The sequence below is a fragment of the Ruditapes philippinarum genome, unplaced genomic scaffold, assembly GCF_026571515.1.
Source record: "Ruditapes philippinarum isolate M1 unplaced genomic scaffold, ASM2657151v2 ctg2045_1_1_1_1, whole genome shotgun sequence".
NCBI classification, from domain to species: domain Eukaryota; kingdom Metazoa; phylum Mollusca; class Bivalvia; order Venerida; family Veneridae; genus Ruditapes; species Ruditapes philippinarum.
The window spans coordinates 104,886-118,736 of NW_026865021.1; the positions used below are offsets into that span (position 1 = coordinate 104,886).

General features: G+C 31.2%; 1 protein-coding gene across 2 annotated transcripts; it reads right to left on the minus strand.

Annotated features, from left to right (window-relative positions):
• Nucleotides 1-713: 713 nt before the first annotated feature.
• LOC132727579 (putative mitochondrial transporter UCP3) lies at nucleotides 714-13,840 on the minus strand. 2 transcript variants are annotated; one of them, XM_060713126.1, is made up of 6 exons: nucleotides 13,687-13,840; nucleotides 6,730-6,929; nucleotides 3,623-3,878; nucleotides 2,993-3,196; nucleotides 1,612-1,894; nucleotides 714-1,225 (listed from the first exon to the last, which is right to left on the minus strand). In XM_060713126.1, the coding sequence occupies exons 2-6, from the start codon at nucleotides 6,856-6,858 to the stop codon at nucleotides 1,087-1,089; spliced, it is 1,011 nt and encodes a 336-aa protein (XP_060569109.1). In that variant the 5' UTR covers nucleotides 6,859-6,929; nucleotides 13,687-13,840; the 3' UTR covers nucleotides 714-1,086. The 2 variants fall into 2 exon arrangements, with proteins under 2 accessions (XP_060569109.1, XP_060569110.1); XM_060713127.1 differs by lacking the exon at nucleotides 13,687-13,840 and adding an exon at nucleotides 7,317-7,407.
• Between the last annotated feature and the right edge of the window lie 11 nt (nucleotides 13,841-13,851).

The following is a 13,851-nucleotide window of genomic DNA, read 5'->3' on the forward strand; positions in this document are numbered from 1 at the left end:
GGCCCCTGTGACCTTGACCTTTGACCTAGTGACACCCAAAATCAAAAGGGGTCATCTACTAGTGATGACCAATCTTTGTGTGAAATATGAAGACTTTGTAATATATACTTTTCAAGATAATCAGCGGAAATTATTTTGACATTTAAGGCCCCTGTGACCTTGACCTTTGACCTAGTGATCCCAAAATCAATAGGGGTCATCTACTTGTGATGACCAATCACTATGTGAAATATGAAGACTTTGTGATACATACTTTTCAAGATAATCAGCGGAAACCATTTTGATATTTAAGGCCCCTGTGACCTTGACCTTTGACCTAGTGACCCCAAAATCAAAAGGTGTCATCTACTAGTGATGACCAATCTTAGTGTGAAATATGAAGACTTTGTGATACATACTTTTCAAGATAATCAGCGGAAATTATTTTGACATTTAAGGTCCCTGTGACCTTGACCTTTGACCTAGTGACCCCAAAATCAATAGGGGTCATCTACTTGTTATGACAAATCACTATGTGAAGTATGAAGACTTTGTGATAAATACTTTTCAAGATAATCAGCGGAAACCATGTGGTCTACCGACCGACAGACAGACAGACAGACCGACATTAGCAAAACAATATACCCCCTCTTCTTCGAAGGGGGGCATAAAAATGTATAAAATATAGATAAATGATATATAAAATGTATAATTTTTGTCAATTTTAAAATTGATCTGTCTACACTAGAAATAACTATAAAAAATGAGATTGCAATTAAATGTTACATGGGTCTAAAATCACATCCAGATCTTTTTACACAACAAAAGAGCTGTTCTCTTGTCATTGTATAAAATATGACTGCATTTCATTGATCATAATAAGATGGACATCTTAAATTTTTGTTTGAATTAATCAACACAAGGCAGTGAAGAATTTTCAACAACAAATCTGAAAATTTATACTCTCAAACCTAACATTAAATCATCAATTAACTCACATCTCAAACACATACATTTCATATATAAGGACAGTTATACATGTATATAACACTCTGAGGTTTCATGGAAGAGACACAAGTATATATATTTTCTGGCAGTGAAGATTCTTCAGTCCTCCTGTGTCACTAACTCTTGTATGGCCTGATATGTTTCATGGTTACCTTGATGTAAAAGCTTCTTTATTTCTTCATAACAAACAAACATAACAACATTCCATGAAGCAATTCGCATAAAGGAAGGCACAACACTGTAAAATACAAAACAAAATCAGTCATGCATTTTTTAATATGATTAATTAACCATAGATTACAATTTACATGTAACTGCATCTTAAGAAAAAAAGTGAACAATGATTTTTTCTATATCAGTTATATTTCATAAAAAGATGAATAAAATATACCTGTGAATGATTCAATAATTTAATATTATATTTCAATTCACTGCAAAATCAATATGTCCATACACTTGTTTTTTTATTCCTTTAAATGAGAGATGAGGTCCTAAATAATTACTCAAGTTGTAAACTTACCCCTTATACAGAGTACAAAGGCCCTAAATAATTACTCAAGTTGTAAAGTTACTCTTTTTACACAAAGCAGAGGCCCTAAATAATTACTAAAGTTGTTAACTTACCCTTTATATAAAGAACGGAGGCCATTTTCTTTGACCATCTGCACTAGACAGTCAATAACCCCAGTATATTGTCCGACAAATGAGCTCATAAAACGTGTTTTCACAACATCTATAGGTGATGCTATAATAGTGGAGACAAATCCTGAACCAAACCCACATGCTATATGACACAGTAGATTGTCCTCTAAATACTTATGTTTTAATACTTCCTCTTTAATCATATCATACGTGACTAGCTCTGATACATTCATAATACTGTTTCTTGCTACATTTGGAATATAACCTGGAAAGAAAAAAAATCATTTTAATATTAAAGTTGGAAGCAACAAACATTTACCAAAGTATCTGCCTTGAATTGACGTCATGCCCATCCAAGTGTAAATGGAAAGTTAAAATAACTTTACATTTCACCATAATTCTTTTCAATTTTATATTATGCGATAATAAAATACATGTACAATGTAATCAATAATTCATGTGACCAGGAAATATCCTTCTTAAGTTATTGGTAAGAGTGTGGCAGTTGTTATATATTTGAGACAGTTTTTATATTGTATCCTAATCATTTGTCATTATCAATTATTGCTCAATCACCATTATGATAGTCAATCTTTTGAAATATATGTAGCTAATTTAGTTCAACCTGACAGCCAAAAAAGAGCACAATGTCACTTTAAAGCATAAACTTGTCATTGAAATAGAGCTAGAAAGAGTTTAAAAGCACTACAAACTACAGCTTCTCTTTTCTTTCCTTAGATGGTAAAAAAAATCCATAAAGGATTTTGTATATAAGTGAATGTTATACCTGGACAACTACATATGTAGGACTTGTGGGACACAAATGTTTCAAAACTTTTGATTGTGTTAAAATCTATTACCAGACCTCACTGTTAAGTCATTTTTTTAAAGATATCACTGTTAAGTAAATATTTCAAAAACATCACTGTTTAGTCATTTTTTTTTTAAATACATCAGAGCATTACTGATAAGCAAACATTTTCTGTTAATTCTGTCAAAATTCTGTCTATTTTGGTCACATCTTTAACTACTGAACTGTTTGCAGTTCATGTAACCATTTTTGCCATGGTGACCTTCAATTAAAGACCAGTATTTCATCTTTTATAAAATAAATAATTATATTCACTAATACATGTACATGTAATACAACATATCTGTATACCAGGTTCAATAACAGTAACATCTTAAAGACATCTTAAATAAACTGTTTAACAGACAGGAGTTTAACTATGGATCTGGAACACTTTCCTACCACTTGGTACCTTTTCATTTGATACATTACTGTATTAGTGACAGAATTTCATGAATGACTTTTTGTGACACTTTTTTAATAATCCATATTATTCAAGTAAAGTTTTCTTACCTTTCCAGAGCCCTTTCATTCCTTCAGTATTAAAAATCTGTGAATATGCCTTGAACACTTTAGTATATGCGTGATGACCTATTGCACCGGAGGCTTGCATCCGAATCTTGACTACATCGGTAGGTTGAGCAACAGTTACACATAGAGCACCAGTAGTGAGACCGGACAGAATCCTGATGAATACGTTTGGAGTGGAATCTGCATCTAAAATTAAACAAGACATACTGGATATAGTTTTTTCCCCAATTTTATTGGCTTTTACTAAAGTACCATTCCATGAAGAGGCTTAACCAAACTAAACATGGAACATTTCTAATTTTGCTGTTTTGGGCATTCTTTAGGTACTTGAGTGGTTTCTTCCTCTAATTTTAAGTAAGTAAAGGCTTTATTTGCAGAGGCTATACATTTGGTTTCCCAATTTTCTAAGTCACACCAATAGAGTAAAGGAATGGCAACTTCCCAGCTGTATTTTTGAAGGAAGACCGCAGGTGCCCTTCAATAGCGAATATATTATTTCAGTGATTGGACAATTTTTATCATCTAAAAATGGTAATGGAAACTTTTTACGAGATTACTTTTCATTAATAAATATTAGATTTACAGAAATACTCTACAATTAGGTACACTAACCTTGGCCAAACAGGCTTTGATATCTCGCCTTTGTTTCATCATAGAAACCAAGTCTTATAGTAGCAAAACACATTTGCCTTTGTAAGCCAGGTACCAGTCCTGAGTACAAGGCCTTGGCTCCTTCATACTGGACAATCATATTCATAGTTTTTATCATTCCTGGAGCCTTTTTAGGGAGAGTTTTTAAACTAACAAAATCACCATTTACAAGGAGTCGCATGGATTTGGCCCAACTTTCACATTTGACATTTCTCACCTGAAAATATTCAATATAGAGAAATATATCAATTTTTAAAAGTAACATTTTCTTATCATAATACTTTGACAAAAAGTATATATTCAATACAGTTTGCAATTTTGAAAAATTAATGCCAATTTTCGTCTAAAATCGATGTATATGATTATCAATTATCATACTCGATAACATTTGTATGTTTTACTTTGTTGAGTTTTAATCAATGTCTAATGTTCATATTTTCAAGAAATAATATCCCATAATGGCCATTGAAATGATAAATCACTGCTACTGCAATCATGAAACATTAAACTCTTAAGATTAGAACAAATCACAATGCAAAAGACTTTGAATGACATGCTTTTATCAGATTTTTTATTCAAACTTTAAATGTGTTATCAAGTTGATAATTTTAAGGCAAATTTAGTAAATAACAGATAAATGGGAAAGAATTTATAATCAACAAGCAATTATCATAGTATTGCAAGCAATCCATAAGTCCCCTACCGGTAAGAGCCAAAGCAACATTTTGAAGGGCCATTGGCCATTCACTAAATAGGTTCCTATTTTAAGTAAATTTGTTGAAAAAGTTCTTTAAAAGTGATCACAGGAAACAGTTTTTATGTACAGACAGACGGACTGAAGGACACTCTAAAGTTATTTTTTAAACATCCCTGTTATCAAAATATAACATTTTTAAAATCCTATCATGATTGAAGAAGTTGGAGTAAAAATTACCAATTTCTCAAAAAAAAGTTTAAGTTAAAAAGGGGCATAATTCTGGAAATAGTCTTGCTAGAGTATTGAACACTCATAAATGTTGAGTGACAATAAGAAACATTTATATGAAGTTTGAAGTAGATACATTCAGAAAAAGAAGTTATTAAAGAAAACAATGATTTTTTCATGAAAATTTTAAGTTCAAGGGAGGTAATTCTGATAATTTTTGTGCTAGAGTTGTAAACCTTGTCACATATGATGTGGTTAATGACAAGCAACTTATATTTAAAGTTTGAAGAAAATACCTTAAGAACTAAAGAACTTATAGTGAAAAAACTTAAAAACTAGAATCAGAAATCTTGAAATTCAGTCTATTTGTTGCCATAGCAACCAGAATTTTCAACATAGGAAGATAAGAAAAGGATGTGCATAATTTCCATACTGCCATCTACCCATATGTCAAATTCATAAACATATTTTCAGTACCTTTTGCGCTATCACTGGATCCAGGTTATGTGTAAAATTTGCCATATTTTCAGTCTATTTGTTGCCATAGAAACCAGAATTTTCAACATAAGAAGAAAAGAAAAAGACGTGCATAATCTCCATACTGCCATCTATCCATATATCAAGTTTCATAAACATATTTTCAGTACTTTTTGCGTTATCGCGGGATCCAGGTTATGTGTAAAATTTGCCATATTTTCAGTGTATTTGTTGCCATAGCAACCAGAATTTTCAACATAGGAAGAAAAGAAAAAGACGTGCATAATCTCCATACTGCCATCTATCCATATATCAAGTTTCATTAAAATATTTTCAGTACTTTTTGCGTTATCGCGGGATCCAGTTTTGTGGACAGATTGACGGACGGACAGACAGACGGACGGTAAACCTAAAGTCCCCTCCGGTAAACCGGTAGGGGACTAAAAAGAACTTATAGTGAAAAAACTTAAAAACTAGAATCAGAAATCTTGATATTCACTCTATTTGTTGCCATAACAACCTGAATTTTCAACATAGGAAGATAAGAAAAAGGATGTGCATAATTTCCATACTGCCATCTACCCATATGTCAAGTTTTTTTATAAACATATTTACAGTTCTTTTTGTGTTATCACTGGATCCAGGTTATGTGTAAAATTTGCCATATTTTCAGTCTATTTGTTGCCATAGCAACCAGAATTTTCAACATAAGAAGAAAAGAAAAAGATGTGCATAATCTCCATACTGCCATCTATCCATATATCAAGTTTCATAAAAAAATATTTTCAGTACTTTTTGCGTTATCGCGGGATCCAGGTTATGTGTAAAATTTGCCATATTTTCAGTGTATTTGTTGCCATAGCAACCAGAATTTTCAACATAGGAAGAAAAGAAAAAGACGTGCATAATCTCCATACTGCCATCTATCCATATATCAAGTTTCATAAAAATATTTTCAGTACTTTTTGCGTTATTGCGGGATCCAGTTTTGTGGACGGACGGACTGACGGACGGACGGACAGACGGACGGACAGACAGACAGACGGACGGAGGGTAAACCTAAAGTCCCCTCCGGTAAACCGGTAGGGGACTAATAAAGATTTTAAGAGAGAGCAAATCCTGTCGTAAATATTACTTTAATTTGGTATAAAGCTTAAACTGGTGAAAAAATAATACAAAAATTTAATAAGAATATTATTTTTCAAGTGCAGTATTTTCTTACTCTTAAGGTCAAAGAAAGTTTTGAAGACTTTCTGTGATGCTATGAATATTGTACAGTAGTGATTTATTGTTACTGCAATGATCTGGTGTATTTACGATCACTATCATGAAAATTAACATAATGATTCTTTTGATTTAAATATATTTCATTCATCATATACATGAACAAATAAATGACATATATAATCCATGCAAAAAAGGTTTAATTAATCAATAACTAAGATTATTACCCTGTCTTTCAGGCAACCCAAATATAGAAAAATTAAACTTTGATAATAAAGTCTGCTAACAGTTCTCAATACTAACAAGGTAAAAATTGTGTCTGCATGACATTGGCTCAACAAAACCACTTTTACAATATAATGTTCATGAATAAAATCCAATTATAAACAATTTTCACTGTAAATAAAAAGAGAAAAATAACTTAGATACATAAATAACGTACCTGTAATCTGACCTTGGCCATATCCAGGGGTAATGTAACCATTTCTGCTATACATCCTCCCAAACCAGCACTCACCAACTTCACCCCTAGAGTCGGCCCTGCGGGGGATACTGACCCTTGTGTGGTCATTGTAAGTACCAGATTGTATATCAATAATGTACAAGAAATCTTCTACCCAGAATCACTAGACATTCTTCATTCTGAAAAGAAAACAAACTATTATTTACTCACATTATTTTATGCATCTGTTTAAATCTAGTTATTGAATTTGTATTGTTTTATTAAGTTATACATGTAAATTACATTTATTTTTCTAGTAATTCATCTGTAGCAATTAATTAATTGTTTAGTTATGAATTTTTCATGACAATTCATTTATTATTTTCATAATAAAAATCCTTAATACATTGATAAAATTCAAATTTCTTAAAAAAAATTCAATCAAAAATCTTGCAAAGTATGTTTTCCCTGTAATATAAAAATAAGGTTATGCCAATTTAAATGTGCTGATCATAATTATTATGGTCAATTAGTCATTGCCCTGAGAAATACATCAACTGCAGTAATGCAAAAACTAAAATACAAACCTTTATATCCTGTACAATTTATAACAATAATCTAAAATACTTTTCAATACAAATTCATTTTTAAACCCTGAACACCAAAGTTCAGTACAAGGTCAATTACTATAATGTTGAAAGTTTAGAAACCAGTAAAGTGTTGACTACTTTATGTATATATGTCAAATCTAATGAGTGCACACCTGAGTCCCGCCCTCTCAAGTAAAGTTTAGCTTAATTTTGAATGGTAACTGTAGAGAACCTATTGTACAGCAACTCTGTCAGTTTGTGCAATTTATACATAAAAAAGGCCACTACAATCTAAAAGATACTTATATAACTCCATTAGTCTTGTGCTAGACTGGGCTTTTGATGTTGTGACAAATATAACATAATATATTACCAAAATGATATAAAACTATTGACACAGTCAGAAGTGCACTTACAATTTTGTGTTACAGTAATAATTTATATAATAATTTATATAATACTAGGTCAACAGCCTGATCTTTTTACCATAAAAAAGACAGTAATCATCAAAAGTATTTATATTATGTGATCATTACTAAGTAAGTAAGTATAACAACTTTATTTAATGAGGCTATGACACATTTGGTTTCCCATCTTCCATGTGAGCCTCAGCATATACATGTATAGCAAATGTATGCATTAAACATTTCATACATGTATTTCTACAGTACATCAACATATACAGGATATTTGTTTGTTTTGCATGTAAGATTGACATAATTATATTTCATTGAGTGAACACTAGATGCAATATTTTCACAAGTGGCGTAGCCACGAGTGAAATATTATAGCTGGTGTTCACGAATGAAATATATTTCAATCTTATATGTAAAACAAATAAATGTTCTTTTTATTTCATGCTTTTTTCAGTGATTTTAAGTATTTATACTGATTTTGCTGCGTAACGCTGTGCATTCTCCTTTATGACGTCATCACATCATGACGTCACATCATCAATTTTGAAATATAGTTCTATTAAATTTCTTAAGTTTGTTACATTTTTAACAATGTATGATGACATCCACTTTCTTTTCCTGCAGAAGCAAAATGTACGTACGACGGCATTTATTTTTTGCCCCTGTTATTCCATTTAGTTATCATATTTCTTTCATCTGCATTCAGATATAGTTTGGCTAAAGTGAAAATTATATTTTATAAATTTCACTAGTGGTTTATCAGAATATAATCATCTGATATATTACAGTAAAACACTATAAAGCATGAAATAAAAAGGCATTAAGAAGCCAAATTTTCATAACCTTGGCATGGAAAATACATTAATTTACAAGTAAAGTTAGAACAATACTTGAAAAAACAAAACAACATAATCATTATACAGTCTTTTTTTTTCTGTGGCATTATCAATATTATATGTTATTTTGGTTTTGGAGTGATATATGTGGATATATTACCTGCTAAGATTTTATATCACCCGAGCCGTTAGGGGAGGGTGATATTTTATCTTGGCAGGTAATATATCCACATTTATCACTCCAAAACCAAAATAATAATTTTATTACCCTTCCCCTGCCGAGTTTAGACGATTTTTAAAAAAATCATTGCTGTTTCAAATGAAATGTCGAAATAAGATTCCCTTTAGGGTACCTCTTCATCACAACATGACGTCACATAAATACATGACGTATTTTTCCCGTACCAAACGAATGTAAACAAGAGAAAAGGAGTAGTCTATTGTACGCACTTTTTTGTAAATAATATCAAGCTTTCACAAGGTCATATCTGTTTTCAATACTGATGGGAATATGTATCATTACTCTACTTTGGTAAATATTTATCATTTAACAGTTAAAAAGTGCTTGTAAATCGGAATTTACACCGCGTAAAATCGAACCGTACACGCATCACCTAAGCGCATGTTGTTTACAACGTTGGGTACCCAACGGGGAAATTTAGTGTGTATATTACCCGTCTGGCTCGGTTATATCAATTTCTTTCGGGTGATCAATATCCAATCAAAAAGGCGGAAAAAATCTGGAAAGGTAATAAACAGTAACATTATAGTTCAGTTAATTTTGAGTGTTTGTTACAGTAATAACTTATATAATACTAGGTCATTAGCTTGACTAAAAAAAGAAAGACAGAAATCATCAAAAGTATTCATATCATGTGGTCATCATAATTTAATTAATTGGTCATGTCATTTTCTTGTCAATAACTGACATCAAAAACATGTTTTGAAAGGTACAAGTAATATATTTTTGTCAATGACAAAAAAATATGATTAAACCAATGGGTCCAACTGTCAACACAAAATTAATTAGTTCAATTACAATAAGTCTGGATATTAGAAAATTCATATAGGTCACTTTATAATACCGCACGTTTGTAACGTCATTTTTCATTGGATAATCGTGACGTTTATATAGTTTTATATACACGGCTGCTGTCGATTCATGAAGAAATCTCACTTTTTTCTCTAAAAAATGATGCTTGCTGTATTATAAATTCGTTATAAATATTGTTGACAGGTTATATGGCCGTATATAAACGGCTTTTTGCAATATAACCCTCGCCTAACGGCTCGGGTTATATTTACAAATAGCCGTTTATATAGGGCCATATAACCTGTCAACGATCTTTATAACTAATAATATATAATTTTATGAAATTATATCAAATATGAATTTGGAAATGGACTTATAAATTTACTTATCAAAACTTTTTTTTATTTTGTGCTCTACTTTAAAATTTTTTAATAGAATAAATTATTTATAAATGACAGATATATAAATTATCAACCATTTGATTACAATACATGCTGTATTCCATATAATATATTATGCTTGGTTCGGGTGAGAGTATCCGTACTTTATCAATTCCCTTAACCTGTTTTCTTCAGTGCTCTGAGTAACAAACACAGTTTATAATCAAATGGTGGCTTCATAAATTTCATTTTGTAAAAGTGTTATAAATTTTGTTCAAAGTTTGCTTCTAAATCTAGAAAATATACTTGTATACGTTAAATTCTTTGCATTGGAATGCCAAGTCACTAATGACATGAGGAAGACAGGAAGTAATGACCCCTGGCTAAAATGGAGTATGCTGACATGAAATCGGCATACATGTAATTATATTTTTTCAGTGAAAACACTCCAAAATTTGACTCAGGACCCCACCCCCTCCTAGTAAACTAGTAAAATCTGAAATATTCAAATTTCAATAAAATAATTTTAAGGGTCCAAATAATGTTTAGCATACAAAAACATATTTGTAAACAAAAAGTTTACGATTTTTAGATGCTTAAGTTATGTTTGTTTCATATCTTTTTACAAAATACAAAATTTACAGGAATCACTGGTAAAACAGAGTAAATATTTCTAAATTAATATATTAGTTGACATATAGTTATAGACAAAAGACTGAATCTATAGTAATGCTGATCTCTTTTTAATAATAGGACAAGTTAACCCCTTTCTAGGTTGACCCATGTGTGACCGAAAAAAATGTCACTTCAAAACTGCATATAGTACAAAACATTGCCAACATTTTATACTTATAAGAAAATATAATTAACAATTTTCATCTAGAAGGTTCACAATGAAGATTTTAATGGCACCTTTGATTGAGAGATGAAGCAGATTGTGTAACAGCACAAACCATTCCAAGCCACACTGCAGATTGGGCCAGGGCGGACCGTATTAATTTTGGAACAGAGCAGGTCATGACTTGAAGTTTTAGTTGAGAAGAGGCAGACTGTGTGTTAAAGGGACTCCACTGAGGTTTTTGGACATAACAAGGCTTAAAATATTTCCCTGAGATTTTTGCACCAATTCATTTAGGTCTTATCCAATAATTTGTGTGCAAATCTTTAGCTCATTCCCTCATCCTGTTTTTTAAAGATGTGAACAATGTCCAAAAAATTCTCAAATTCAACTAATAATTGCATATTAAACTGATTTTCAATGATATTCTGACTATATTAATTTTCTTTGTTATCCTTAGCACATTTTTCAATTTTAAGTGCTTCACTTCATATTTGAAAGATTTTCAACTTTGTCAATGTCAAATAATAAATTTCTATTTTAAGAATATCATCATACATGTATAAACATGTCATATATTAAAGAAGTTAGTTGCATGCCACAATTAAACATTTGGTATAAACAAATTTAACAATTATGTGCAACAAAAATTCCTGGAGATCCTGCTTAAAATGTTTTATATTGATATGTTTATCTGTCAAGAAAAGTATCTAATACATGTAATGTTTGGAGAGATAACTCTGACACTAAATCACATATTTTTGCAATATCTTAATTATCTTCCTGTATATTTTAAATATTGAACCTCCTAAACAAAGTTCAGTTCAAAGACTCTACATTACAATACAAAAACTATAATGAAAATGGAATCTGCTACTTCTTTAAGGTGCTGAATGAGGTATACAAAACATGGTATTTTTACCCCACAACAGTAGATAAAGTCGACAAATCAGCATCAATAATTCAATTTAATATCTCATATGTTCTATCTATTTTTTGTTAATATTTAAACAATTTTTCAAAAATCTTTCCCAAGTCAGTGGCCTGTGTTCAATATAATTCCAACTATGTTACAGTTTCTGCCTACAAAAAGTTTAGGTTATTTGAAAAACATTAAAAAGTTTACCAAATTTAAAAAAAAAATCATCACATTCTGTCCTGCTCCTATACAACTTGGTGACCATATGTGCTTTTTTCTTGAAAAACAAAGTTATGTAATAGAAAGAGCATCGAAACACAAGGCTATCTGATTTGTACGAGGAGCGTAGCCCCCGAGTATAAATCAGATTGCCGAGTGTTTGGATGTTCTTTCTCTTTTGTATCATAGTCAAACATAAAAACACGTTCCCTGATACCACAATATGAAACCCCAGAAAAAAGTAACCAATGAACATGATGAACGAGCATCTGAATATGATATTTCCATCGCTATCTGTTTCTCTGCCGTCGCAATATGTAAACCCCGGACAAAATGAACCAATCAATGGGCATGCTCTTGAGTGCGGGTAACTAATACCTGCACTCCAGTTAACGCAATGTGCATGTATATGTATACGATTTAACTCTGACACATTTTCAACAGAAAGGTCCCTAAACTATGATACAAAGCAATTATATTTATCAAGTGTCAGGCTAACCGCTTATCTATGGGTCAGAGTTATTTCTCCGACCAGTAGATATATTATTACTTTTTCAGGTATTTTAATTCAATCAAACATTTTCATTGTGAAAGATTATGATTGTACGTTTAAGGGATATAATTAAGGTTTAATAATAAATTAATCAACTCCAATCATTTGTATAAATAGCTACTTGTGTGGTAAAAGATATGTTCTGGTATGCCATCAAACTTTTGGTACAAATATATGTATCAAAGATATACAATAAATTGTACAAAACAGTTAATGTAAAGAAAGATGAAACATAACATACACAGGGCCATGTAACGGTCTGGCCAAGGCCTGACCAATATTTTGGCCAAACATTATAGTTCTTTAAATTATGATGCTGCTCACATTAGTATCCTAATACAAAAAGTTTAAAATATTAAGATATATCATGACGTGTGACACAGTTCCATTGGAACCAAATCAACCAAAATTACTTTTGTTTCCGAAACGTACGACGGCAATGTTTGTGGAAAAATCCGAAAAATTCATTTTTATTATAAAACTTATAATTACGACGCACAGATCTTTGTAAAAAATCTGTGACAAATGCTAAAACAATATACATGTACCAGCGGCAGCCTTTAAACTGTGCCAAATACACAGGAAAACGCTCCTGAGGGCATCCTACTTTCATTGAATAAAAAAAATTCCAGCGAGCAATGCCACCATACCCCCCTAGCACCATCAAATTGACCGCAGGAATCACAAAATCTTGACAACGGGCCTGATATAATGTATTACATTTTGATGTTAAGAATTATCAATGAATGAATGATTATTATCTCATTGTGTTGTTCTCGTTTTCTAACTTATAATTGTAGTTATAATATATTACCTGTGTAATCACAGGGGGCCCACACAGTGTTTGGATGGTATATATAGATCTACTGCTTGATAGTGACCTTAAAATGAGATTTTAGTCATAACCTTATAATATGTGTGGGCCCCCTGTGTGTGTAATAGTTTAATAGCTAAATTAATATTAACAATCAATATTCATCTTTTGATGAAAATGATCTGGGGAAATACAGTCTGCGCATATGCAGGAGAACAGACAGTGAGGAACTGGTTGGTACTTGTGTACTACCCTTTATAAAAGCACGGATTTAATATAAATCCGTGATAAAAGTTAAAGTTTAGCATTTTATGAATATGATTTTCAAATTGTTTTTCTATTCACCACTTTTTTAATACCTTTTGTCAGATAATTCATGACACACAGAAATAGTAATGCCTCCTAATGCATTGATGATTTATCATACTATGATGACTGTAGATAATGAATTAGGTTAATTTCTTGTTTACATTTTTTACAAATTTTAAATTATACTTTTCATTCTTTTCTGCTAATCTGGTTCC

Coding starts and splice junctions, on each gene's coding strand:
- LOC132727579 (XM_060713126.1), bottom strand. CDS start 6,858: ATGACCACACAAGGGTCAGTATCCCCCGCAGGGCCGACTCTAGGGGTG. Junction 3,879..6,729: donor TGGCCAAGGTCAGATTACAG/GTACGTTATTTA, acceptor GAATATTTTCAG/GTGAGAAATGTCAAATGTGA. Junction 1,226..1,611: donor CTCCGTTCTTTATATAAAGG/GTAAGTTAACAA, acceptor TGTATTTTACAG/TGTTGTGCCTTCCTTTATGC.